This window comes from Eumetopias jubatus, unplaced genomic scaffold (genome assembly GCF_037043125.1).
Source record: "Eumetopias jubatus isolate StellerSeaLion01/CBP00866 unplaced genomic scaffold, mEumJub1_p1.0 scaffold_6, whole genome shotgun sequence".
NCBI classification, from domain to species: Eukaryota; Metazoa; Chordata; class Mammalia; order Carnivora; family Otariidae; genus Eumetopias; species Eumetopias jubatus.
In genome coordinates, this window is record NW_028274812.1 from 115011601 (window position 1) to 115038775 (window position 27175).

General features: G+C 46.7%; 1 protein-coding gene across 3 annotated transcripts in view; it reads right to left on the reverse strand.

The window, feature by feature from the left end:
* Positions 1 to 851: 851 nt before the first annotated feature.
* CMTR1 (cap methyltransferase 1) overlaps positions 852 to 27175 on the reverse strand; it is a 48083-nt gene continuing 21759 nt past the window's right edge. For 2 of the 3 annotated variants that reach the window (XM_028120486.2, XM_028120488.2), the window contains exons 9-24: positions 25900 to 26098; positions 24986 to 25104; positions 22872 to 22968; positions 22416 to 22548; positions 21512 to 21691; positions 11315 to 11371; positions 10499 to 10556; positions 9946 to 10014; positions 8823 to 8954; positions 7639 to 7761; positions 6891 to 7000; positions 6023 to 6091; positions 4751 to 4798; positions 3818 to 3930; positions 3139 to 3247; positions 852 to 2315 (exon numbers count right to left, since the gene is read on the reverse strand). In XM_028120486.2, coding sequence (XP_027976287.1) covers positions 2183 to 2315; positions 3139 to 3247; positions 3818 to 3930; positions 4751 to 4798; positions 6023 to 6091; positions 6891 to 7000; positions 7639 to 7761; positions 8823 to 8954; positions 9946 to 10014; positions 10499 to 10556; positions 11315 to 11371; positions 21512 to 21691; positions 22416 to 22548; positions 22872 to 22968; positions 24986 to 25104; positions 25900 to 26098 — 1749 coding nt within the window. In that variant the 3' untranslated portion in view covers positions 852 to 2182. The remainder of the gene's footprint in view (positions 2316 to 3138; positions 3248 to 3817; positions 3931 to 4750; positions 4799 to 6022; positions 6092 to 6890; positions 7001 to 7638; positions 7762 to 8822; positions 8955 to 9945; positions 10015 to 10498; positions 10557 to 11314; positions 11372 to 21511; positions 21692 to 22415; positions 22549 to 22871; positions 22969 to 24985; positions 25105 to 25899; positions 26099 to 27175) is intronic. The other variant, XM_028120487.1, reaches the window with a different exon arrangement.

Genomic DNA, 27175 nt, shown 5'->3' on the forward strand with positions numbered 1-27175 from the left:
CAGGGCCGACTGGAGTGGGGGCCAAGAGCAGCAAACACGTACCCTCCCACCAACTGTGCTCCCAGCCCTGGGACCAGGAGGGTCAGGAGTGGGAGGCTGGAGCAAGGCAGAGCACAGTAGGGCTTGGCATGGAGATTGTACCAATTAAGAAAGTGAAAACGAGGAAAGGAGCTACCCCAGAAGCTTAGGCTGTGAGACATCAAGGAAGAACCCTCAGGGCCAGGGCGAAAGAAGGAGCCAAGCAGAGGCAGGCTGTGGGAGGCCAGCACCAGAGCTGTGGAGCTGGTGGAGAAGCTCTAGCCCTGAGCCGAGAGGGAGGTGCCGTCGGCACCTGCACACCTCACCCCAAGCACAGCCCCCAAGCACAGCCCCCCAGCACCCCCCGTGCAGACCCAGAACAGAGGGGAGGCTGGCCAGGGGTCAGTGAAACCGTCTCTCCCTTCCTCTCTTTCTCCGGTCTAGTGACACTAATTGGTCTGACGCCTCTTATTTTAGTCACACAGACTGATCCTGGATTGTCACAGTGCCACCATGGAGTGAGCCGTGTGATTTATGTGGAGGGGGAAAGGTGCCCTGGGCTGTAGGTTCATTCATTCTCCAGTCCCTGCTTTCAACAGGAGCTGCGTTAATTTCTGGACCCTTCCAGGGCCCCCCTCTGGAAGCAAGCAGCAGGGCCTGCGGGGCCCAGGAACTTGCACAGGTTCTGAGTATACCAACGGCTTTTCCCCCTCTTCTTAAGCAGAGCTTCCCCCACTTCTCCTCCAGCCCAAGCAGTTTCATCCAAGCCAATCCCAGGCCACACAGCACCAAGGACAAATAGCAATAGCCCCCAGCACAGAGCCACACAGGCATTAAAAATATGTTTATCTTTAATGATCCAAGATTCTGCAAGACACACCGATAACACCCAGAACTGGGTGGAAATACAGCTTTCTCAGCCGTGCTGCCGCCAACCTGGGGAGGGAGGGGTCGGGTGCTGGCTGGAGACCCTCCCCCCGGATACAGTTGCAACCTCACAGGGAGTCTCAGTGCCCTATCTCCATGGAAACCAGCCCAGCACTGGGATGGGGCTCTAGGGAGCCCCTAGGAGCATCTCTGAGAGGTATTTCCCATTAAAAACGACCACAGCTGCCCTCCCCCACCCAAAGCTACTGCCCAGCTTCCCCTCTTCCCCCTCTGCCAAGACAGAGGAAATGGAGTGACCACAGAAGGACAAACAAAGTGACTGTACTTCCTATTGGGCAAGAAAAACGAAGGGAGGGGTTAGCAAGGTGGGTGCCATGGGCAAATGGGGGTGCCATGATTGCCAAAGGGCCAGGTGTGACCCAACCCCAGAGGTACCCTGTGTTGCCAGGGCGCCACTGCTCTGGGGCATAGAAAAAGGCAAGTCTTCAAGGCTGCTTCCTCCTCTAGAGCTGCCCAAGGTTCAGATCGAAAGGGGATGGGGCCCAGGAAGGCTCTACAACCCCAGGAGGCAGTCACACCCACTGCCAAGACACTACCTGTGTCATGATGCAGTGTCAGGGATGTGTGGCCCACATGCCTCCCTTCCCGGCCTGCGGGACTGTCAGAGGTCCGGCTGAGAAGAACTCCAGGGAAGACCCGGACAGGGGTCAGGGCAGGAGGCAAAATCTTCTCCAACTTGACATCAAAACAGAGCAAGTTCAAAGAAACAAAACCTTGATTTGTACAGCAGCTGCCCCTGGCCTACACCCACTTAGGGTCGGCCCAATAAAAAGCTGGGCAGAGCAGGAGCATGGCCGCCCTCAGGGGCAGTGCACGGAACTCAGAAAAGTGAGTCTACAGGATACAAGAGAGAAGGGCAGAGCCAAGGCCCTGCTGTTCTCTGACACGTCCTCCACTGGCCGCACGTTCCCTGGGCCCTGACCTCAAACCCACTGTAGGAGCAACATCCTCAGGCTGAGCCCTGGCAGGCAGATCTCCGGGGAGGGAAGTTCAAAAGGTGTCCCAGAAGGAACGTGAGAGTCCTCTGAAGGCCCCTGACTGAGTTCTTCAGGGAGAATGGAGAGGAGACCACCCACCCCTTATAGCCAGGCTGCAGTGACTGCGCTCCCCAGTCCCTCTCCTTGAAGGGGAAAAAACCAGTACTGTGAGCCCCAGGCAGAGCGCCCTGACTCAGAGAACGACAGGTCATTCGGCAGGGCTGGGCATCCCCACGCCCTCAGGCGCTGTGTGTCTGGATGAACGAGAGGACATCTTCCTTGGACAGCTTGTCTGGGTCCTGGGGCTTCTGGGAGTCATGCACACGGATGCCATCCCCCCACTCCCAGAAGAGCCTGCCATAGTAGCAGATGCTGGGGAGAAGGAAGAGAAAGGAGGTCAGAGGGCTGTACCCAGGTGGAGCAGGACCAAGAGATCACCACCCCAGCCCCGGCGACCGTGATTTAGAGGGTTGGTTCTTCAGAGTTGGATCGGGTGGGGGTGTCGGGGGGGGGGGGGGACATTTGACTCCAGGTGAGGGTCCTCCCTCTGGTGGCCAAAAGGTAACCAGTAGGCCCCAGCTCCTCTTTCCTGACTTCCGGAACCAGCTTTTCCCAACAAAGAGCTGCTGCTGCTAATTGTGTCCAACTGGATTCCTACAATTACTGATATTCCTGGTTTATCTGTCTGTGCTGCTTTAATAAAACAGTATTAGTGTGGCGACAGAAACTAGTGTCAGTGGCTAATTATAGGCATATCGGGGCTGCTGGTTACTGTCAAAACCTAGGACTAACAATCTGGCACATGGACACTGGGTCCTCATGAGGGATGACTAGGACCTTGAGTCCCAAGGGGCAGGGCTGCAGGCCCTCAGTATGTTCCCACCATCAGGCCGGTACCGGAAAGTCACGTAAGCAGTGGCTGCTCCAAGGGGCAGACGCCCTGCCTGGATGAGGCCCTGCCCACTGAGGATCCCCAACCATCAGAGCAGGTCCTGGCATCCCTTGCGTCTCACTGAGCCTCTACCCAGAAGGGGGCCACATCCCCACCCTTGGGAGGAACCCGGCCCATGCTCAGGGGAGCCCCTGCTTGGGCAGCCATCTTTCTCAGGACTTGGGGTGTGCCCCAAGAAGGCTGGTATCCTGGCAGGAGCACCTGATGCTGCAGAGGGGGAAGGCATGGAGGAGGGCCACTTACTGAAATGGGGCAATGGAGTCTGCAGGGAGGTCAAAGGTAGAGATCTTGGTTTTCTTGTTGTAGAAGAACTTCCTCTTGAAGCTTTTGCTGAATCCCATAGTCCACGGCTCTGACAGAAGGAAGAGGGAAAGGTCATAAAGGATATTCATTATTCATGGGGGCCAGAGGCAGACCAACATAGGGGTGTCTCTTCCTGCACTCCTGTTCTTCCATTCCCCTCTCCCAAAAAGCAGGCAGAGAACAGCCTGTGAAGATGCAGCCTCAATCACCAGCCCAAAGACGCTCAAGAAGGACAACTAAGATAATTACTTCTCAGCAACCCCACCAGGGTGACAACTCTGGGAGCCCGGCAAAGCAAGGGCTCTGTTAACCAGAGGGCACTGAAGAGAAAGGGACGGGACCAAGGAAGAAATGCCAAGCTTGACTTTCTGAAACTGCTGCTGCCCCCCTGAGAAGGCCCTTTTCCTGCCATGAGGACACCATCTGTGCACAGACCAATTGGGCTCCTCTCTCCCGAGCCCCAACCCAATCCCCAGGGGGAAACGCAGTCCCCACCTCTCCAAAATACACCTCCAAGAAATGCCAGGCTGGCTACTATGGCCCTCAGCAGGCAGCTTTGGGCTCTGGGCCAGGCATCCCGGCCACGGGAAAGGGCAGGGAACCATCCCTCATCACCTACCATTCACCGTCCTGACGATGTAGAGGCCCGTGGGCACAAAGTGCCGGTCATCCCGCCCTGTGTAGCTGAGCTTCGGAGTGCCACTGGAGCCCTTGATGATCTTCATTTCCAACCTGATTGCCCCGAGATGAGTAAACACGAAGTGGGAGTACGTACGTGAGAAAGCGAGCACGCCCTCACATTAGTTGCCAGCTAATATCAAAATCTCACCACCCACAGCATTTTATCTCCGCTCAATGGAAGAAACTGAGGCAGAGATGGGAGCTGTTCCAGGCCACACGGCAAGGGAGCCTGTGCCGAGCTGGACGTAGGACTCAGGCTCTGAACTCTCCACCAAGCAGTGGAGGCAGGAAAGTGACAGACGGCCCTGCTGTGCTGCTGCTGTCGGGGGTTTCAGGGTGACACCAGCAAGAGTACGGTCTGAGACCAGAGGTGCCATTGGGCCTTCAGTCCACCACCAAAGGCATTACAGTGGCCACTAAAGAGTTAACCCGAGCCCCCGCAGACCTGGCCCAGCTGCGGCCACGGTGGGCGCACACCCCAGGACGAGGCCCACAGATTGCAGCACCCCACACAGCACTAAGGCTACAAGGAAGCAGCTCTGCCCTCTGCGCCCCTCCAGGCTGAATCTCCGTCAGCGCCGGGAGCTGGGATTTAGAGCGTCCCCAGCGGCCTGCTGCTTTGCCCCTCCCAGGGACAATCGGAGCTGTCACAGCATCGATGAGCCCGTACTTCGGCCTGCCGCGCACCCGCCCTGCTCCCCTCCCGCCAGGCTGCTGAGTCAGCTCTCGGCCCGGGGGCTCCCAGCTGCAGCAGTGGGCTCACAGGCAGCCTGCCAGGGCCTCCCCCCAACCCATCGCTGCAAAAAAGAACACTGCTGCACCCCCCCACCCCGACTCCTCCCAAATCCTGAGCTAAGGCAGAGTCACTCACCTGACAAAAATCTTCTCCATCTCCTCCAGCCTGTACACCTCCTTCACCCTGTGTGCAGAGGGACAGACAGAGGACAAAGGCTTCCTAGGGGCTGGGGTGGACAGTCCTGTCCGGAAGCAGCTGGGAGGCAGGAGGCGGTGCCTGTCCTCTGCTTCGGGCCCCTGTACCCCCGACCCACCAGAAGGAGGGCCCCCAGCCTGGCTCACTGCCGTCCCTCACAGACATGCCCCAAGCTCAGAGCTACCAAACACCACCCTGGGCCTGCCCCAGGGCAACTGGGGAGCACAACCATGGTTATGGAAGAAGGGCCGAGAGGGCAAGGTCGGGCAGATGAAGCTGTCTCTGCCATCATTCCCACCCCAGGTCATCTCCCTCATCGCCATGAGCAGAAGGACCAAGGTCAACGCTCATGCCCAGGTCTGTCGCCGTGGATTTCAGGGCTTCTGTAGCAGAGTTACTTCCAAGCAGTTCTAACAAGGCTTTTACCATAGGGGGCAGGGGGACCCCCTACCCAGGGCGCAGGGCTCCCCCACCTCTGGGGGCCCTTGAATACGTCTTTGGAACTGCTACTGGGTAAGGTCCCCAGGGACCCCAGCAACCAGACCACCAGCAACACAGGGAGGGTCCCTGGAAGGTGGCCCTCAGGACCTGGCAGACGGGATTTTACATAAAGTGTGAACAGATACCTCAGTCTCTAGTCACATGAAGCCCCAAAGGTAATAACCTCGGACCCGGGCGCAGCCTGGAGAGTCTGTTCTCCATCTGTCGGCTCCCTGACTGCCCTCATCCACCCCCGCTCCCTTGGGGGCCTAGAACTTTCACACCACCTAACATGGCAACAAACTTTCTCTTCTTCGTGTTCAAAAACTCCCATTCCCTTAGCACCCTTTTCTTACCTGAAAAAAAAATGCAAAGGCCAGGTGATATGCTAATGACATTCGAGCGAAAGCATGTGATTCACAAGGTGTGTGAGCACCCTCAGGAGCACGTGCATCTTAGACGGGGCCACCTCAACCACTAGGAATGAATCTCTCCCCTGGATATTGGCCCACTGGGACGAGCAGGAAGGGGAGAGACGCTGGGGTGGAGACCCCTATTCTAGCAACTCCCTCCCCAACAATTCACACTCACCAAGGGCAGTCTTATCTAAAGCCAGCCTTGCCGGGTCCCCTCTACTGAGCTCTCCCATCCCCCACAGGACAGGAAGCTGGCACTGGCCACCGAGCAGCAATGGGGAACGGGGTGGGGGGGGGGTGGAGACCATGTGCTCACCTGATGGGATTCATGTCAGGCCGACTGGGCTTGGAAACAGCTTTCACAAATTTCTCAGCAAGCTGAATTCTACAGTTCAAACAGAGGCTCTCAGAGGCAAGCAAAGACGCCTCGACTAGCACCCCTGCCCCCAGCGCCTTTCCACGGCAGCCGTGAAGGAGCACTGGCAGGCGCGCAGCTCCCACCCCCAGCACCCCCAGCACCCCCAGCACCCGCGGGCAGCCCACCCCGCCCTTCTCCACTGCCGTCCTTTGCAGGCCCGCCCTCTCTCTGGATTCTGACACCCCGTTTGCTCTGTCCTGGGAGGCTTTCCCGAAGCGTGCGTCGAGGTGTTGCCCAGTTCCCTCCACTACAACCTCAAGTATCGTCTTTAGTGTACGTGTCCGCTCACCCCAACCACTGATACCACAGCACACCCCACAGAACCGCCTTAGGAGTGACGGCAGCAACACAGCAGTGTCAGATGTCCCTCCTTTTTGTCCCCTCCCCCCAACTGATCAGGCGTCCATCCACAATCAAGAGGGATCCAGATGAACTGACTGAAATGGGACCACCCATGCTTAAGGCATGTTCTTTAGAGACCCTTCCTCTCTCTGTAAGGTTATTGTCTTGCTCAACCTTAACACAAACACCACTTCTGATCTGAACAGCTGTGGCAAAATGGAATGTGCTGGTATCCATGGCCATCAAGGCCCACGCCCTAGCACACTCTGCAGTGCCGATATTAATTCCTCTCCCTGCCCCTGGAACCAGCCAATGGGTGGGAAAGGGAAACTAAGGCTATCTTAGGCAAGGAAGGCCTAGGTGAGGGGCCGAGCCCCAGGGGCTGCTGCCACAGAGTTGCCCTGGCCTACCCCGCCCTCCCTACCCAGGGCCCAGGTCAAACCGCTGGTTAAAGTGCTGCTCCCGCACGTCGCTGCCGTTCAGCACGAGGACATCGAGGATGTGGATGGCACTAATCTTCCGCTGGGCCTTCCCCTAGAAGGACAAGTACACTGCCCACCTGCCAGGCCCTGGCCTGGGGCCCACGCTGCCCACCATGGTGTGCTGGCCTCCATTCTACCTACAGCCGGAGAAGGGAAGGACTCCAAACACAGGATACTTCTCTTGCCCCACCTTCCCAGTTCATCCTCAGCACCACACTGGCCCAGACTTCTGAGCAGGCAGAGATCTGAAGCTTTGGGTGACAAGCCCCCTGGAACCCAGGGAGAGGCAGCCGCCATGGTGCTCCAGCCGGAGCCTAGCTTCCCAATCTTGTCAACTGTCCCCACTAACCGTTCTGAAAGTCGTGTGTATGGCTATAATGGCCAACGCACAGGGATCCCTGGTAAAAACAAAATCAGCAGCTAAAAACTACCCAGCAGGCCCACTAGGGCCCTCGCTGCCCAGAGATGACCGAGATCCCCTCTTACACACATGGGGACTATGGTCCTTCCTACCTGAACATATCATGGTTTAGAGCAACTACTCGAGGAGGAGGAATCATTACAAAGCCTTTCCCCAGCCCTGGGCCCTGTGAAGCACCATATACAACATAATCCAGTTAACTCAGTGGGGAGCTTAGCTATAAAGCTTAGCTGGCAGGGCCAGAACACGTGAGCGGAACCACCTCTGACCTCCCCTTTCAGCTCATGGACGATCTCCACAGACAGCAGAGTATCCCGGGGTAGCTCTGTCTTCAGGTCCAGCTTGACCCAACGGTCTGACTGGCGGCCATCCCATGTGTAAATCTGAGACTTCTGTGGGCAGAGAGAAAGGGCCCCATCAGGCAGGTATGGAGATCGAGGGGTGAGAGCCTCAGTTCTCAAAAGGGCTTTTAGTTGGCAGCTAAAAGCTGATGGGGCTGGGAAATGTCAGAAGAAAATGTCCAGGAGAGATTAGCCAGTTATACTTCAGCAATAGGGATCTGGTGGTCCTGGTGGGAGGGAACAGGCCCAGGGCACCATTCAAAAGGCCTAAGTCCACACACGATGAGTGGCCATCAGGAAAGATCAAGCTTGGTGTATGTATCTCTGAGGTGAGCTTACAGAAGGGTCCAGTGAGTTGGTAGGAGTGGGGGTGGGGGCAGAAAGTAAAAAGAGAAAAAGATCAAGTGTGAGAGAACACAAAATAAGTGAGGGAGCAGAGATAAAGTTACACAGAGATACAAAGCAGAGTGGAAAGAAAGAGTAATGATGACTTTAAGATACAGAATTGCCAAGGCTTGGGGCGCCTGGGGGGCTCAGTCAGTTAAGCATCCAACTCTCAGTTTCGGCTCAGGGCCGTGAGACCGTTGGGCTCAGTCCCGGGTGTGGAGCCTGCTTAGGATTCTCTCTCCCTCCCCCTCTTCCCCCTTTGCTCGCACACACGCCCTCTCTCTCTCGCAAAGAAAAAAGAAAAAAAAAATTGACAAGGCTTTCCCTTATCTTAGACTCCAAGGGCTCCGGAGCAAGACAGGATGACAAGGGATGGTGTTGCAAAGAACTGGCTGCATGGATTCAAGCCACATTAGCCTGCTGGCCATCCTGCTAGCCTAGGAAGCTTAGTATCACAAGAAAAGAAGCAGTGTTCCCTTTAGCAATGCACAGAGTAAGCAAATGTGTGAATAAATTAAAAACTGAATGGATGAATGACACTTGGCTAACTCAGAGGAAGAAAGGAAGTGAAGCTTTAAGAAATACCTTCCCTGGGGTCAAAGCCCCAGCTCCTTGGTGCCAAGAGAACATGCACCAACTGTGGCAAGCAGCTGTCCAGACTCCCACAGACCTAGACCAAGGTTCTACGCCTCAACTACTAGATGGGAAGCCAGTGGCAGACTTACCCCCAGGCCAATGAGGAACTTCTGCTCGCTGCCAGACACCATGCAGCGGTAGTCGAGCACTGGGCGGATCTTCTCCAGGGTTTTGGAGGTGAGCAGTGTGGGCTTATAACTGAAGATGTCAATCTCAGTGCCCTGCAGCCCCGGGTCAGAGAAAACACGGCTGGGTTGGGGGAACGGACAGGCGCTCAGGAGGGGTGCCTGTATGGGGGTGGGGGCAGGCTGGGAGAAGCGAGGGACAGGCAGCACTGGCTCTCTGAAACATGCCCCCCCGCCCCCCTGCTCTACCTAACCATGCGCTAACTGGGATCTAATTCCATCTGCTTGGAGTGTTCCTTTAGGACCTATTAGGACAGGCTGGGAAGGGAAAGAACACAGAGTCCCTGAGTACAGATCAATTTACCAGAGCCATAAGGAAATGTCACCTGAATATAAAAGGCACCCCTTCAATAAAACTGAAGGCGAGGACTCATCAGTAGTTGGTTTGAGAGCAGTTAAGTGACCTCTCCACCCCATTTAGAAAAATGTACATGTGCTACTCTTTCGAGGTCATCTTGAACCACATTCTCCAGTCCTTGACCCCACAAAACCAGCACAATGGCCCATGATCTGAGCCAGATTTAAATAAGCCCAGAGAAAAGCTGGAAGTCAGGTGGTAGAAAAAAACAGGGCAGAAGAATTCCAAGGACCAGCTCACCAGAAACAGAACAGGGAATCTAGGGTTAGGCCAGCCCCACTGTGGAGCCCCCGACAGCCCCTCTTGGCCTCTGCCCAGCTCCCCTGCCTGAGATCATCCCACACTTCACTGTCTCCCCTGCAGGCAAATTTCATGCGACCCTGAACTTGCCAGGGAGTGGTAGCCAACCCCACCCTTCGGGCGAGTGGGAATGCTGAGCACATCACATCTCAGGACAAGAATCTTCAGGCAACCCGATGGGCTTTTGGGGAACTCAACACCCTACACCAAAGGCTCCCACCTATGGTGGCCTCAGCCTAGTCCCTCAGAGCCCAGGAGGTGCCTGCACAAGCCCTCTGGAGGCCAGGCATCTGGGGGATCTCAGCAATACCTTCCACATCTAAAGTTCGGCCTTTCTAACTTTTTATTTTCCCCAGATACCAAACTTACCTGGATTAGCTCAAAGAACTTAGATTTGGGGTCTGAGGAAGAAGGAGCAACTCGAGCCTGGTCTGGGATCTGAAAGGAGACAGCAACGAGCTTTGATTTTCAAATGCACTTTCCACAAAGGCTGTGTGTGAGCATATGCAGGTGAGGGGACAGGTCCAGATGGGGGAAGAGGGAATGGCACCTAACGCAGGAGATGGGGGTGGGTAATCCAGTCACTGTCCCACTTCGGGCCCTGGGGTTGCACACCACAAAGGCCACTTCCCTCTCTCTGGGGCTCTCTGTGGGCAGTGTTGCTGTACAGAGCCCCAGCAGCAAAATGAAGCCTGGTCACCCACCACCCTTGTCCTTTCTGAACCAACTGCGGGACCACATGGACAGTGAAAGGGCCAAAAAGGTAACTCCTGATGATGCTGAGCCGGCCGGCTCTGGAACACCATGAGGATAGGCAGACGTGTTCACATGAGAGGAGACCCTAAGGTGACAGGGTTGGTCAATCCATTCTTCTCTACAGCCTCCCTGCCCTGGAGCAACAAGGGGCTGGGGAGATGCTCACCCCCCAAAGTCGAAGGCACTCTTTCCGGATCTCTGCCTGCCGAGGCTCACTCAGGGTCCTGAGAAAATGAAGCCAACAGTGATTAAAACCTCCAAGAGGTGAACCCCTCAGAACCCCAGAGAGAGGAAGCCCACATGAGTAAACGTGTGTGCACACACTGAGGCCACACTGCCATCAGCTCAGGATGATAACAAGACTCACACGGCTCTGCCCCTTGAAGATGGGAGCTCAGAGGTACACAAAACGGGGTGACCTCCCCTTCCCACCACAAATGGAAGGGAGACTACCCTCCTGATCACCCTGGATGCCAGAATTCCCCACACAGCCTTCTCTCAAATACCCATCAGCATGTTCTGGCTCCTCCTGTGCTGAGACAGGCCACATTAAGTCCATCCCAGTGGATGTCACTATGTCCCAGAAAGCTGACTCTGTTTATGCTCGCCCCCTACCAGATGGCTGGTTTTCCTTGACCAGTCCTATCTCCCCTCTTTTGATCACTCTTTACTCCACGCCCCCTGAACATTATGTATTCTGTTCATACTGTGCCGCTCTACAGCCTCTGATGCGCTGCTAATAACTCTGCCTGTATCCTTTGCCTGGGTCACTCTTCTCTGCCCAAACACAAACACAACGTCTTTGAAGGCCAGGTTCATGCCATATACTTTTCTGGCATGCTTCACAGACCACAGCAGAGTAGAAGATAAAAGAGGAGATGTTTTAAAACATTTGTTGAAATGAAATAAACAAAGAGCTTAGAGCAAAATAAAAAGATCTTTCCTTGAAGCAGGTGAATTCTGGGGAGTGGGCAACACTTACGTGTCTTGAACAAAGGCATGGATTTTGGCCAGAGCTTTGATCTGCAGACTACAGTGGCTAGAGAGGCAGGGGGGAAAAAAGATTTAATTTCAGAAGGATTACCAAAAAAGACAGCCAAAAGACATCAAAAAAGAGAAGTTCAGCCAGAGCAGTGCTATCTATATTTGGGGGAGAAGGGCTAGAGTCCTGAAAGAGAACTCCCTTGACCACACCCCAAGGTACAGTTACATGGGGCCTGCTTACAATAAAGCAGAATTGAGTCAAACCCTCCAGACACTCAGCTCCCAGGTCCTGCTAAAAGGTTCTGATCCCATCCTTACAAATCTGAAAGCAGTAGTGAACTAATTCTATATAAAGCAACAACAAAATCCAGACCCAGTTCAACTGCAGACTAAACCCTATACTAACAGCTGCCCTTTCTACTTTAATCCCCAATGTTCTTTTACACACAATGTCTGGCATTAAATAAAAAAGTATGTGACATGTGATAAAGCAAGAAAATGTGAGCAACTAGCAAGAGAGAAAACAATCCAACAGCACAAGATCCAGAAGATGGTCCGAATGTTGGAATTAATCAGACAGGGGCCCTAACTGAAAAACATGTTAAAGGATCTAGCAGAAAAGATGTACAATGTGCATGCAAAATAGAGAATTTCAGCAGAGATGTAGAAACCACACTTCTAAAAACCAAAGATTCTATGGGGCACCTCGGTGGCTCAGTTGGTTAAGCGACTGCCTTCGGCTCAGGTCATGATCCTGGAGTCCCTGGATCGAGTCCCGCATCGGGCTCCCTGCTTGGCAGGGAGTCTGCTTCTCCCTCTGACCCTTCCCCCTCCCATGTGCTCTCACTCTCAAATAAATAAATAAAATCTTTAAAAAACAAAAAACAAAAAAACCCCCCAAAGATTCTAGAAATATATAATATTAGAGATGAAGAATGACTTTGATGGGCTTAACAGAAGACTGAAAACAGCAGAAGAATCTGTGAACCTGGGGACTGAAACATAGAGGAAAAAAAGTGAAAAAACACACCAGCACTGAAGCTCTACAGCACAATAGCAAACAGTTTAACATGAATAAGTAGAGTCTCAGAAGCAGAAAAAAGACTAGGACAAAATACTGACAAGATAATAGCCAAGAATTTTCCCAAACTGATAAATGAAATCAATCCACAGATCCAATGTCAGAGAATCCCAAGCAGAATCAATACAAAGAAAACCATATATAAACACATCGCAGTCAAGATGCTGAAAACAAAGATAAAGGGAAAATCTTAAAGCAGTCAGAGGAAACAGGACACACAACATGCATAAAAACAGTAAGAATAATGATTGACGTCTCATCATAAACAAGGAAGGCAGAGAACAATGGAACATTATCTTTCAAGTCCTGAAATAGAAACATAGTCAACCTCGAATTCTATATCCAATGAATATATCCTTCAAAGATGAAAGGGAAATAAATATATTTTCAAAAGACAAAGGCTGAAGGAATTACTCCAGCAACACTTGCCCAACAAAAATAGGCTAAAAGAGATTCTTTGGGCAAGAGGGAAATGATTCCAAATGGAAACGTGGCTCTGCAAGAAGGAATGAAGAACACCAGAACAGGTAAATAGGCTAGTCAGTATCAAGGACCTTTAAAAAAAAAATTAAATGTACAAACACAGGCATGCCTCATTTTATTGCGCTTCACATGACCGTACTTCACAGATGCTTTTTTTTTTTTTTTTTACAAATGGCAGGTTTGTGGCAACCCTGTGTCAAGCAGATCTATTGGTGCCACTTTCCCAACAGCATTTGCTCTGTCATGTCTCCATGTCACATTTTGGTAATTCTCACAATATTTCAAACTTTTTATTATTATTTTTGTATTTGTTATGGTGATGTGCAATCAGCGAACTTTGGAGCCTGAAGATGAGACTGAATTGCTATAAAACTTTAAAAGATGAGGAGCTGCTTCTTATGGATAAGCCAAGAAAGTAGTTCTTGAGCAGGAATCTACTCCCTGTGAAGATTGTTGAGATGACAACAAAGGGTTTGGGATATTACATAAACTTAGTTGATAAGGCAGTGGTAGGGTCTGAGAGGACTGACTCCCAATTTTGAAAGAGGCTCGGTTGGTAAAATGTTATCAAACAACACTGCATGCCACAGACAAACTGTTCATGAAGGAAGAGTCATTCAATGTGGCAAATGTCTTATTTTTAGAAAATTGTTGTCTTATTTTAAGAAATTGCCACAGCCACCCCAACCCTCAGTAACCACCACCCTGATCTGTCAGCAGCTATCAGCACTGAGGCAAGATCCTATACCAGCAAAAAGATTACAACTCGCTGAAAGTGCAGACAATGCTTATCATATTTAGCAATAACGTATTTTTAAATTAAGATTTGTATATTGCTTTTTGTACATGCTATTGCACACTTAACAGACTACAGTATAATGTAAACATAAATTTATATGCACTGAGAAACAAAAAAATTAATGTCTTGCTGTATTGCAATATTCACCTTATTGAGGTGGTCTAGAACCAAACCCGCAGTATCTCTGAGATATGCCTGTACAGGCATGTGTACCTTTAAATCTCTTTAAAAGACAATATGGACTTTATAGTTTAAAATTAAAATAACAGCAAGGTAAAGTAGGGTTTAATGAAATAAGAACACGCATATGCAAGTAAATGCATATTTACTATGGTAAGGTTCTTACATTGTTCATGAAGTAGAATACTCTTTGAAGGTAAACCATGATGAATTAAAGATGCATATCGTAATCTCCAAAACAGTGAAAACATAACACAAAAGGTATAAAAAAGAAAAAACCCAAGGAGATATAAAGGACTTTTAAAAAACACAAACTTTCCCCCCCCAGAAAGGAAGGAACAGAGAAACAAAAAGAAGACAGGATAAACAGAAATCAAACCACGAAGATAGAGGATTTAAACCCAAACATATTGATAATTACATTCCATGTAACTGTACTAAACACTCTAATTAAAAGGCAGAGACTGTCACACTGGATAAGAAGGTAAGACCCAAGCATATGTTATTTACAAAGACAAAGACAGGTTGAAGATAAAATAACATAAAAAGACAAACCAAACAAATACTAAGCAAAAGAAAGCTGATGTGGCTATATTAATACCAGACCAGGTAGATTTCAAGACAAAGAGTATTACTAGAGGTAAAGAAGAATATTTCATAATGATAAAAGTTCAATTCATTAAGAATAACAGAATACAGATTTAGAGACTAATATACCTCATGAACACAGACTCAACTTAATAAAATATTAGTAAATCAAATACAGCAATATATAAAAGTGATGCACATAGTCAAACCATATCCAAAAACGCAAGATTTGTTTACCATTTGAAAATCACTCAATGTAACTCACTGTATTAATGGAATAAAGAAAAATAACATAATAATTTCTATAGATACAGAAAAAGTATTTGACAGAAACATCCATTCATGATAAAAACTCTAAAGGAACTCAAAATAGAATAAAACTCTGCCAACCTGATAAAGGACTCTAAAAAAACCTACCAACACCATACTTATTAAACACTTTACACTTAAAATCAACAATAAGGCATGGCTGTCTGCTTTTATCACTTCAATTCAACATCAAACTGGAGGAATTAGTCAGTGCAATAAGACAAGGAAAAAAAAAACAGAGCTACTATATGATCAAGCAATTCCCCTTGTGGGTATTTATCCAAAAGAACTGAAATCAGGATCTTGAAAAGATAGCAGCATCCCCATGTTCACTGCAGCACTATGCACAATAGTCAAGATGTAGAAACAACCTAAATGTCCACTGACAGATGAATAAAGAAAATGTGGTAATATACATATGATGGAGTATTTTTTCAAATTTTTTATCTTAAGTAAACTCCACACTACATGCAGGGCTCAAACTCACAACTCCAAGATCAAGAGTCACATACTCTACCGACTGAGCCAACAAGGCACTCCTTTACATACAATGGAATATTATCCTGACTTTAAAAAAAAAAGAAATTAAGCAACACGAGACAACATGAATGAACATTGGGGACATAATGCTAAGCAAAATAAACCAGACAAAGAAAGACATATACCACATGATTCCAATTATATAAGGTATATGAAATAGTCAAATTCATAGAACCAATAAGTAAATTAAACATTCTCACAGGATACACAGTCAGTATACAAAAATCAATTGTATTTCCACATACTAGCAATGAACCAGAAAATGAAATTTTAAACGTACTACTTACATTACATCCAAATGCACAAAATTCTTGGGGATAAATTTAGAAAAGATGTGTAAGACTTCTATACTGAAAACTATAAAATTCTGCTGAGAGACATTAAAGAAACTAAATGGCCATTTTTTTATTTATGGATGGGAAGATGCAATTTTGTTAAGATGTCAATTCTCGCCAAAGTGATTCATAAATTCAATGTAATCTCCATCAAAACTCCAGCAGGCTTTTCGTAGGAATTGACAAACTGATTCTAAAATTACACAGAACTTCCAAAAAAAAACCTAGACTAGCTAACAGTCTTGAAAAAGAAGATCAATGCTGGAGAACATACACTACCTGACCTCAAGGTAACTTGTTTCAAGGTACAGTCATCAAGAAAATATGGCAAAGGACAGACAAACAGATTGATAGAACAGAACAGAGTGCTCTAGATATAATCAATCACACATATACAAATAATTTTCAACAAGAGTGCCAAAGCAATTAAATGGAAAAAAGAAGGTATTTTTAACAAATGGTGCTAGAATGGAGTATCTTTAAGGTAAAAAAAGAACTTCGACCCCTACCATCATACCACATGCAAAAATTACTTTCAGGTGGACTACAGACCTAAATGAATGAAACTTCGAGATGAAAACAGGAAAATATTTTCATGACTTTAGGCCAAGACTGTTTAGGGAAAAAAAATCAAATCACAAACAAAAGAAAAAACTGATAAATTAGATTTCATCATCAAAATTTAAAAATTCTAGGCATCCAAACTGAAAGAAAAGTAAGTAAAATTATCTCAGTTCACAGCCTTTTATGCAAAAAACCCTAAGATTCCACCAAAAACTATCATAACTAATAGGCAGATTTGGCTAACTTGCAGGATACAAAAATCAACACACAAAAACCAGTCATTTCTATACACTAATAATGAACAATCTGAAAAGGATTAAGAAAACAACTCCATTTACAATAGTGTCAAAAAGAATAAAATACTTAGGAATAAGTTACATCAAAGAAGTGTAAGACTTGTACATGAAAAGCCAGAAAATACTGCTGACAAAAATGGAAAAAGACATAAATGAATGGAAAGACATCCTGTGATCATGGACTGGAAGACTCAATATTGTTAACATGACAATACTACCCAAAGCAATCTACAGATGCAATGCAATCCCTATCGAAATCCCAATGGCAATTTTTGCAAAAACAGAAAAACCCATCCTAAAATTCTCATGCAATTTCAAGGGACCCCACAGCCAAAACAATCTTGAAAAAGAAAAACAAATTGAAGGTCTCACACCTCCTCATTTCAAAACTTGCTACAAAGCTAGAGTAATCAAAACTGTGGTACTGGCATAAAGACAGACATACAGACCAATGGAACAGAATAAAGAGCCAGAAATATATGATCAAATGATTTTCAACAAGGGTACCAGGACCATTCCAAGAGGAAAGAACAGTCATTTCAACAAGTGGGTTGGGGAACTAGATATCTACATGCAAAAGAATGAAGTGGGACCCTTACATCTACAAAAATTAACTAAAAATGGATCAAAGACCTAAATATAAAAGCTAAAACTATAAAACTCTTAGAAGAAAACATAGCAAAAAGCTTCATGATGTTGGATTCAATAATGATTTACTGAATATTACATCAAAAGCATAAGCAATAAAAGAAAAAATAAATTGAACTAATCAAATTAAAAACTGTATACTGAAGGACATAATCAATATAGGGAAAAAAGAGCAAAGAATGAGAAAAAATATTTTCAAATCATGTATCTGATGAGAGATTAATATCCAGAATATATAAATACAATTCAACAATGAAAAACAAACCAATTTAAAAATAGGCAAAGGACTAGAACAGACATTCCTCCAAAGATACACAAACAGCCCCATATAAAAATATGTACGGGGCACTTGGTGGCTCAGTCGGTTAAGCATCTGCCTTCGGCTCAGGTCATGATCCCAGGGTCCTGTGATTGAGTCCGCATCGGGCTCCCTGCTCAGCGGGGAGCCTGCTTCTTCTCTCCCTCTGCCTGCCAGCTCTGCCTACTTGTGCTCTCTCTCTTATCAAATAAATAAATAAAATCTTTAAAAAAAAAATGTACAATATCATTAGTTATTAGGGAAATGCAATCCAAAACTATAGTGAGATACCATTTCACACCCATTAGGATGGCTATTATCCAAAAAACAAAAAAAAAGAGAGACAATAACAGGTGCTGATGAGGATGTGGAGAAATTGGAACCCTGGAGCATTACTGGTGGGAATATGAAATGGGGCTGGTGCTATAAAAAATAGTATGGCAGTTCTTCAGCAGTGACACCATTTAAGCAGAATTATTACATGATCCAACAATTCGACTTTTTGGTATATACAGAAAAGAACTGAAAGCAGGGGCTCAATTACCTGCACACCAATATTCAGAGAAGTATCATTCACAATAGCTAAAGTGTGGGGACAATCCAAATGTCCAAAAACAGATGAATGGATAAACAAAATGTGGTATATACAGATGGAATATATTATTTGGCCCTGAAAGGACTGAAATTCTGACACATGCTACAACATGATGAATCCTGAAAACATGCTAAGTGAAATAAGCCAGACAAAAAAGAAATATTGTATGATTCCACTTATATGAGGTACCTAGAATAGGCAAATTCATAGAACTAGAAAGTATAATAGAGATTACCAGGGGCTTGGGGCGGGGGAAATGAGTTATTGTTTAATAGCTAGAGTTTCTGTTTTGGATGATTAAAACATTCTGGAAATATACAGTGATGATGATTCTACAACAATGTGAATGACTATATTTAATGCCACTGAATTATACATTTTAAAAAGGGTCAAAATGGTAAACTTTATTTTATGTATACTTAACCACAATAAAAAATGATTAAAAAATTTTTAAACTTCTGCTTATCAAAAGATACCATTAAGAAAATGAATAGGTATGTCACACATTAGGACAAAATATTCACAACACACATATTTGAAACCAGAATTGTATTCAACATATAGAAAGAGTTCCTACAATTTAATAAAAAGACAAATCAATTTTTAAATGATCTAAAGACTTGAAGAGACACATCATAAAAGAAATATACAAACAGCCAGTAAACACATGAAAAGAGGTTCAACATCATTAGTTATCACAGAAATGCAAATCAAAACCACAAATGATACCACCTCACAGAAGGACTATTATCAAAAAGAAAAGTAGTAACACGTGCTAGTGAGGATGTGAAGAAAAAGGGAATACTTGTGCAGTGTTGGAATATAAATTGGTGCACCCACTATGGAAAACAGTATAGAGTTTTCTCAAAAAATTAAAAATATAGAACTACTACCACAGTCCAGCAATTCTACTTCTAGGTATTTATTCAAAGAAAACAAAACACTAATTTGAAAAGACCTATGTGCCCCCGAGGTTCATCACACTATTATTTATAAAAGCCAAAATATGGAAGCAAGCTAAATGTCCATCAACAGATGAATGGATAAAGAAGATAAATATATATGATGGAATATTACTTGGCCATGAAAAAAGAATGAAATCTTACCATCTGTAACAATATGGATGGACTTAGAGGCTATTATGCTATGCGAAATAAATCAGACACAGAAAGACAAAAACCATGTGACTTCACTTATATGTGGAATTGAAAAAACAAATGAACAAATAAAAACAAAACAGAAAAAGACTTACAGATATAGAGAACAAACTGATGGTTGCCAGAAGGGAAGGAGTGGGGAATGGACAAAATAGGTGAAGGGAATTAAGAGGTACAATCTTCCAGTTAAATAAATAAGACACGGGAATATAATGTACAGCATTAAGGAATATAGTTAATAATACTGTAACAACTTTGGATGGTGACAAATGGTAACTAGACTTATTGTAGTGACCGTTTCATATATGTATATAAATACTGAATCACTACGTTATACACATGAAACTAATACAATATTCAATTTAAAAAAATATATATAAAAAAATAAAATCACAGTGGTAGAACACTACACCCCCACCAGAATGGCTAAAATGAAAAAAACTAACAATACCAAATGCTGGCAAAGATGTACAACAATCAGAATTCTCACACTCTGCTGGAGGGTGTATAAACTGGTATAAGCACTTTAGAAAACCGTATGGCATTATTAAAAAGTTAAATAACACATCTAACTTATGACCTAGAATTTCTGTTCTTGGCTATTCATCTAAGAGAAATGAAAACATTTGTCCATCAAAAGCCCTGCACAAAATGTTTTAGCAGCTTTACTCATAACAGCCCTAAACCAGAAATATCAAGTGTCCGTCAACAGAAGAATAAATTTGGTATGTCCATACAATGGAATACTACTCAGCAATAAAAAGGAACAAACACCACATGAAAGAATTTCAAAAACACTATGGTAAGGAGAAAAAAAACTGACACAAAAGTGTCTATGTATGATTCCACTTATACAAAGTTCTAGAACAAGTAAAACTAATCCAGGATGATAAAAGTAAGAGTGGTTACTTCAGGATTGACTGGATGGACACAAAGAAATTTTCTGAGGTTACAGTAATTTTTTTTTAATCTTAATAGAAACATAGGTTACGTGGATATATGCATTTGTCAATATGACACATAAGATCTGCATTTCAATTATGGAATTATACATCAATCTTTTTAAGCAAAGAAAGAAAATGGATTTGATACAGGATTGCTTAAACACTGCACTATTGGAAACACTGAGAAGTCCAGTTCTTTTTTTTTTTTTTTTAAGATTATTTATTTGAGAGTGAGCGAGAGAGAGAACATGAGCGGGGTGGAGGGGCAGGGGGAGAGAGAAAAGCAGACTCCCCACTGAGAAGGGAGCCCGACGTAGGGCCCGATCCCAGGACCTCAGCTGAAGGCAGACGCTTAACTGACTGAGCCACCCAGGCTTCCCTGAGAAGTCCAGCTCTGCCATGCATCCATACACACTCATAGCAGATGGCAACACAGTTCAGCAAAAGAAGTCCATACAATGGAAATGTTACAAAGCCCTGGTTTTGCTGACTCTAGACCGGTTCAGGACAGCATGCTGAAGCTCAGTATCTGCTCCACCTTGGTACCTCCCATCAAGATGAGAGCGCTTATGTGGCAGTACTGTGGAAAGTTAAAATACTGTAGGATGATGGATAAATGGGTAAAGACTTCCTCTTCTGTGATTCTCCAGGGCCTATACCTTCAAACTTCTCTGGGAGTCGGGACTGTGACTTAGAAACGACCTTTCCAACACCTGTTTTGCCCTGTGAGAAAGCACTTCTACTGACTCACTACTATACAACTCTCCAACGTACCTCAGAAAACTTTTCTCTCAGGCTTGCCCACTTAGAAAACGGAACCACTGTCACTACTTTAAATTATTACCACTAACAAGAAGGGGGAAGGAGGGGATCAAAGAAGGTTTAAAACAAAACAAAACAAAACAAAACAAAACCGCATTCAGATCACCTGTCTGGGGAATACACGAACTGGCAAAAAAGCTTTAATACCAGAAACTTCCAAAGCATGCTGCATCCTTGCTTCCTAGCCATCTCCTGTCTCCAACAGGGAGCTTCACAAGGCAACAACCATGACAGCCTTTCACAGAAGCAATTAAAGAGCAGTTACTCCTGCCTCCAGGGACACAGAACAAGGCTATCTATCAGGTTTCACTATCATCCTCAGGCTCCCATGGGCAGGGCTGTACCAACCAGGTTCCCACTGGCCACCCTTGGGAAGGGCATGGGGGTAGGACGAGAGTCCCCAAAGTCCAAGGAGCCCTGGAACAAGGAGACCAATCCTAGTTACCAATTTTTTAGGATTGACAAAGTGATACTAAGAGCTAGTCATTCAGTCCTTCGTTCTCTGGTCTTCCTTGATACCCCAGTGGCATCAGCAAAAAACACCCAGTTTGCTTACCTCTCGTTGGATCGTATCATGTAGTCAGTAAATTCATGGTCTCCCTTGATCACCTCCAAGGGGACCACAAGGTTGACGTCAGAATCAGTGTTCTGCAGCTGGTTGAGTTTAATATTAACTGAGAAGAGGTAATCCCGCACGTCATCTATGCCCACCTTCAGGCCCTTGCATACCACATACCTGGCAGAAGATACCCTGTCAGTCCACCGAGCAAGGGCTTCTCCCCCACATTCCTCCTCCCCAGTTCTTTGCTGAGTCATAAAGCTAAACAGTCTTAAGTCCATGCACAAAGAACAGCACACACAGACTCTGCTGCAAAACCTCAGTTCAATTCTTTCCTTTTTATGTTGGGCTATATTTCTACCCTCTGTAGCAGTGGTTCCCAACTGGCCTGTGCCAGGCTGGCTGCATCACCATCACTAGGGAGTCTGTTCAATTATAGACTTAATAGACTCTACAGGAATGGGGCCCAGAAACCCGTGTTTTTAACAAGCCACGTAGCAATTCAGACTGGCCACATCTTCTCTCACATCATGCAGGAGCACTGCATACTGTGTCTCAAATGGGATGCCAACAGTGCCCTCTGGGTGGCGGCCCCCTTGCCCTTGCCCAGCCCATGTCCCTCAAGGTGCCCCTTCTTCCGGTCATCTTCTCCTTCCTGGACCAAGCCAAGGATCCCCCACCGAAGTGTGAAGAATAAGGCTTGTGGAGAAGGAGGCAGAGGCTGTAAGTGGCATACCACAGAACCATTAGGATCCAAATCCTAACTCCTACTGGCTCTAACTATATCCTTAAAATCAGGGTTTTAATGTAGCTTGAGTAGTTATGCCAGAGAGGTGCATCAGCATGTGGTGTTCTAACATGCAGTCAACTAGTCTGATTAAACCGGAGAGGAAGGCCTCACCTCTCTGAGTTGGCAGGACGGCTGGTGATCGGCTTAAAGAGACACACTCGTTCGAAGCAGCAGTAGAGCAGGTAGATGAGCCCCACACTAAATGGGGTGAATAGGTCAAAGGTTTTACAGATGAAGTGACCCCCTAGATTAGAGCAAAAACACCAACAGCAGTCAGTGGGTTCTATCCCAGGAGGCAGTAAGGTAATCTCAGAGAGTAAGTGTGACAAAGCCAAGAACCCACCACCTGGGCCCATTAAAAGAGGCAATTTAAGGGGAAGACTCAGCTTTAGAGGGGACTTTGGGGATTTTACAGCACTTACTTCCCTGAATTCCTCATTTAGCCTCATTGAGTCACCTGATATAAGCAGTTTTTTTGTTTGTTTTACTCCCAAGCCCTGTACATGCTCTTGCCCAACAGGGCCTCTAATGAGTCCTAGGCTGTGCAGACAGCTGAGGAAGTGTCACCTGTTCGGACAACAGACAGCGCCATGAGGAACTGACAGAGCAGCAGCTGCTTGCTGAGGATCTCCTGCAGGTTCTCCTGCCCCTCCACTGAGAAACCCTGAAATGAGAGGATAAGACTCGGAGCGGGAAAGAGACATGATGAGGACTTCATTCTTCCCTACCCCATCTTCACTGAGATGTCTTCAAGTGTTTTCATTGACTTCCACCATCTGACTGATAGACACAGAGCTCAGCGTTTCAATTATTTTGGCATGGTCACAAGGCGCCTCCTGGGTGAAGCTAGCACTAGGACCCAGGCGTCGCAAGTAGAACAGTGCCTTTCTTCTGCTTCATCGCTCCCAGGGGATAGAACCAAGTCTATTTTTCCAAGGAGATGGTCCAAAAACTTGCAAAATCCATGCGGCAATCCAGGGGAAGAGTAAGGGAGGACAGAGGCAAAATACTGGCTGGTCACAGGCCAACTACCAGATAGGAAACAGAACGCCCTGGTCAGTCCAAGAGCCAGGGAGTGGTGCGACTACTCTGCTTGGGCTTACTCAGCCACTGTGCTGATCACTGAACAGGCCCTAGTATGGTGACAGGAGAAAACTTAGCACTACTCTGACACTCACAGTAATCTTTCTTTCTCTGCTGACCAAAACCCCCTTCCTGTCTCAAGACCACGGAGCCTCTCCCTCCAGCTGTCAGGGTCTCTGGCCAGGATGTCTGTTCAAAGAATGTGCCTTGCTATTCCTGGAGTGGTCTCCCTCCCTGTGAGATGCTGGCAGGGAGCAGAGAGCCAAGCTCACACAGAAGTACAGGAGGCCAGCGGCTGGAGGAAGGAGGAGAGGAGAGTTGTTGTTTACCGGCTATAGAGTTCCAATTTCACAAAAAGGAAAAAAGCAGGGAAATCTGTTTCACAAAAATGTGAACATACTTAGCACTACTGAACTGTACACTTAAAAATGGCTGAGATGGTACACTGTATGTGTTTTTTATCACAGTAATTTTTTTAAAAAGTAAAGGAGGCTGACCTCTGTTCAGCTGGCTCCAGCCAGACCAGGTCTCCCTCACTCAGTCCTACAAAGGTAATAGCTAAACGACTCAGAATCCAAAATTATTTAGCAATGTCCTCCAGATTTATAATGTTTCTCAAAATGCATGTCTATTTGTAGAGTCAATCAAAAAAAAAAAAAAAAGCCCAAGTCACCGGTCTACATTGCCTAAGCAGAGAGACAACCCTCGAGTTTGCACTCTGGCTGCCACATGGCACCAACTGCCTCCCAAGCACTATCAGGCCCCCACATCTGCTCAGCGGGAGCAGCCCCTCCCTCTTTATCCCCCAAGCCTGTGTCTCTGTTATTCCCTGCCGTGTACAATGCTTTGGTGAGCCAGGGCATCTTCAGATCCTATGCTGGCATCCTGCCCGTTCCTTCACCTTTCCATGTGGTTACTGCTTGAGAAGCCACCCAAGGAGCTCTGAGGCTCTTCTCAATTCTAGCCATGTGACCCTGGAGCAATTGCCACATTCTCTGTCCTTCCTCTTAGAGTAAGTGGTGGCTCACTGCAGAAAAGACTACCTGCAGCATCAGATTTCTAGGTGAAGAAGCTACAGCGGAAGGCCCTCTGTACCTCAAACAGCTGCCCAAAAAAACAAGGCTCCCTGAATATTCACTTCAGCCCAACCACTGACAGAGCCTCCTGTGGGTTCCCCCGAGCTGCTGCCTTTGGTTATGTAGTCATCTGTCAGCCATCCAGAGGCTTAGGGGTGTAAGGACAGCCTCTACCAGGAGCTGCACCCAGGTGACAAATGATGGAAATGTTCTTCCCCATCAGTTTTGCCTGGTCCATCTTGGTCATGGTTCTCCCCTACCATCTCTCACAGCCAACCAAGGCCTCTGAGAAAGTGAGCCAAGAATCCACTTGCTCCAAGCAAAGATGTCCACAACATTACAACATGGACAAAGGAATCATTGAAAATATGTGCAAAAAGAATAAAAACATACATCATACATCCCTACTATCTGAATAGTGAACCACCACCGTCTGGGGCAGCAAAAGACCAAATAAAACAAAACAAGCCTTTAACGTGATAAATCCCTAAAGCATCACCCTATGGAGAGAATATCACCTACCCCATCGGCCATCAGAAAGTGGACACCCTTGCGATCTGTGTTATCCAGGACGAAATTCCGAAAAGCAGTGATGTTCTCCGGGCGGGTAATATCTCCATCTCCATCGATCCCACCCTCACCTGGCAGGACGTAAGAGTCACATTTAGCTCATCCACCCTGTGCGTCCCAGGAGCTGGGACACAAGCTCTCTGGGGCTGTGAACACAGGTTTTCCTTGAGGACCAGGAGAAAAGGCCCTGTAAGGAGCAATTCACTGCAGGATCTATCCTGCAAAGCTGCCTTGCAGTGATGGACCAAGAGGCAAAAACAGGGCCCTGCTGTAATAAAGCAGAATTCAAAATGAGTTGTCCAGCTAAGAGTCATCAAATGAAACAGAGGGCCTTCCTCTTCAAGACTGAAGTTATGTTTAAAGCACCTACATTTAGAAACCAATATCACTTTTTAAATAAGAACTGTTACGAAAGAACTTGGGATTTGCTGCCAAATCACAGCAATCAAGAAAGAGTGGAGGGGACTGTTGCGGGGCTGCTGAGCTGTCTGTTACCCAGTGCATCCCACACCCGGTACATGGTGCCGGAGATGGGCATGGGGTTTGTATTTGTTAATAACTCTACCGATTCTCAGCCGGAGACCAGGCAGTTTCATTATCTCCTGTCACCACAAGAGAAGAAAAGAGGATTTAATATGGTTTTGATGAGAGTTTTGTCTAGTGCAGTGTTTAACCTGCATCCTACAAGCGTGGGGTAAAAAAAGACAGTCTAGAGGGAACCAAGACCTTCACGACATGGACTGGAAACCCCAGGCTGAGAGACCCAGTAAAGAAAACATGCCCAGTGGATAACTGCCTCTGACCTAGAGTCCCCACAGAGGATGGTCTCTCATCGCCCCCAGTACCCTCCTCCTCTATGTCCCTACCATAGTAGGGTTCGAAGAGCTCACTGGAGGCCGAGTAGAAGTCCTCCAGTTTGAAGTCATTAGGGCCCTTCAGAGTCATTCCGAAGCCCTTCGCGTGCCACTTCTTCCTCCACAGCACGTACTCTGAGAAACCACCTGGGCCTGCGCAGACGTCAGCAAAGTACAGAAGCTCAGCTTCCCGGTCCTTTACCAGTGGTTTCTGTAAAGGCAAGTGGAGGACAAGGGAGGAAGGGAAAAAGTCTGGCTCAATGGGGAACAGGAAGGAGAATGCAGGGGGAGTAAAATGAGCCTTTCAGCAAGCACAGTGCAGAGCTCCTGCCGGGGCCACAACACCCAGAATAGATATCCTCCGTGGTCCCCACCCTCTGGAGTTACCCATCCCCACCTCAAAACACCCCTGCTGCCTTCAACCATAGGGCCCGGCTCAGACTCCTAATAAAAGCATCTTACTAGGAATCTGAGTATGCATTTTTATTTCTCAGAGTCTTTTCCTTACCATATCCTGCCTTTCAAGAGTCCCACTGAGCAGAATAGATGCTGTATTCCCCACTTACAGACAGGGACAAAAAGACACCAAGACACAAAGCAACCTGTTCACAGCCTGTGTGCAACAAAGCTAAATCGGAATCCAGTCAGCCTGACTGCCAGACTCAGGTCTTCCTGCCCGAAGCCTGAGGGGCTCTACCACCTCCCTCCCAGGCACAGGGCCTACCTACCTTTCCAAACCGCAGCCCCTTGCTCCCCTTCTCCCCTTCCTTCTTGGCTCTCCCTATTTTTTTTCCAATTAACTTTTTATTTTGGAATAATTTTAGATTTACAGAAAACCTGCAAAGACAGAGTTCTCATATGTTCTTCATCCAGATTCCAATTTTGTTAACATCTTACATGGCCATTTGTCAAAACTAAGAAACGAACATTGATACATTAACTAAATTAGACTTGATTCAGGTTTTGTTACTCTTTGTTCTGTTCTAGAATACAATCCAAGCTACCACAGTGCACTGAGTCTCCTCCTCTTTTGCACTCCCTTCCCCTGCCTTTGCCCCTCTCTTAGCCAGGGGCATGGGGTGGCAGTGTAGAGCTAGAGGCTGACAAGGAGAGGGCGAAGGAGACCCTGGTGTGCAGCCTCCAGGCAACCCCAGAGTACCCGCCCACCTCAGAAGTAACTAAATTACAATAATCATTGAATTTTTACTGGATTATAAATTTGGTCACTCCGGTACCTTTTAACTCTTAATCTGAAATTTACGCTGAACCCAGCACTGGCCCATACTGT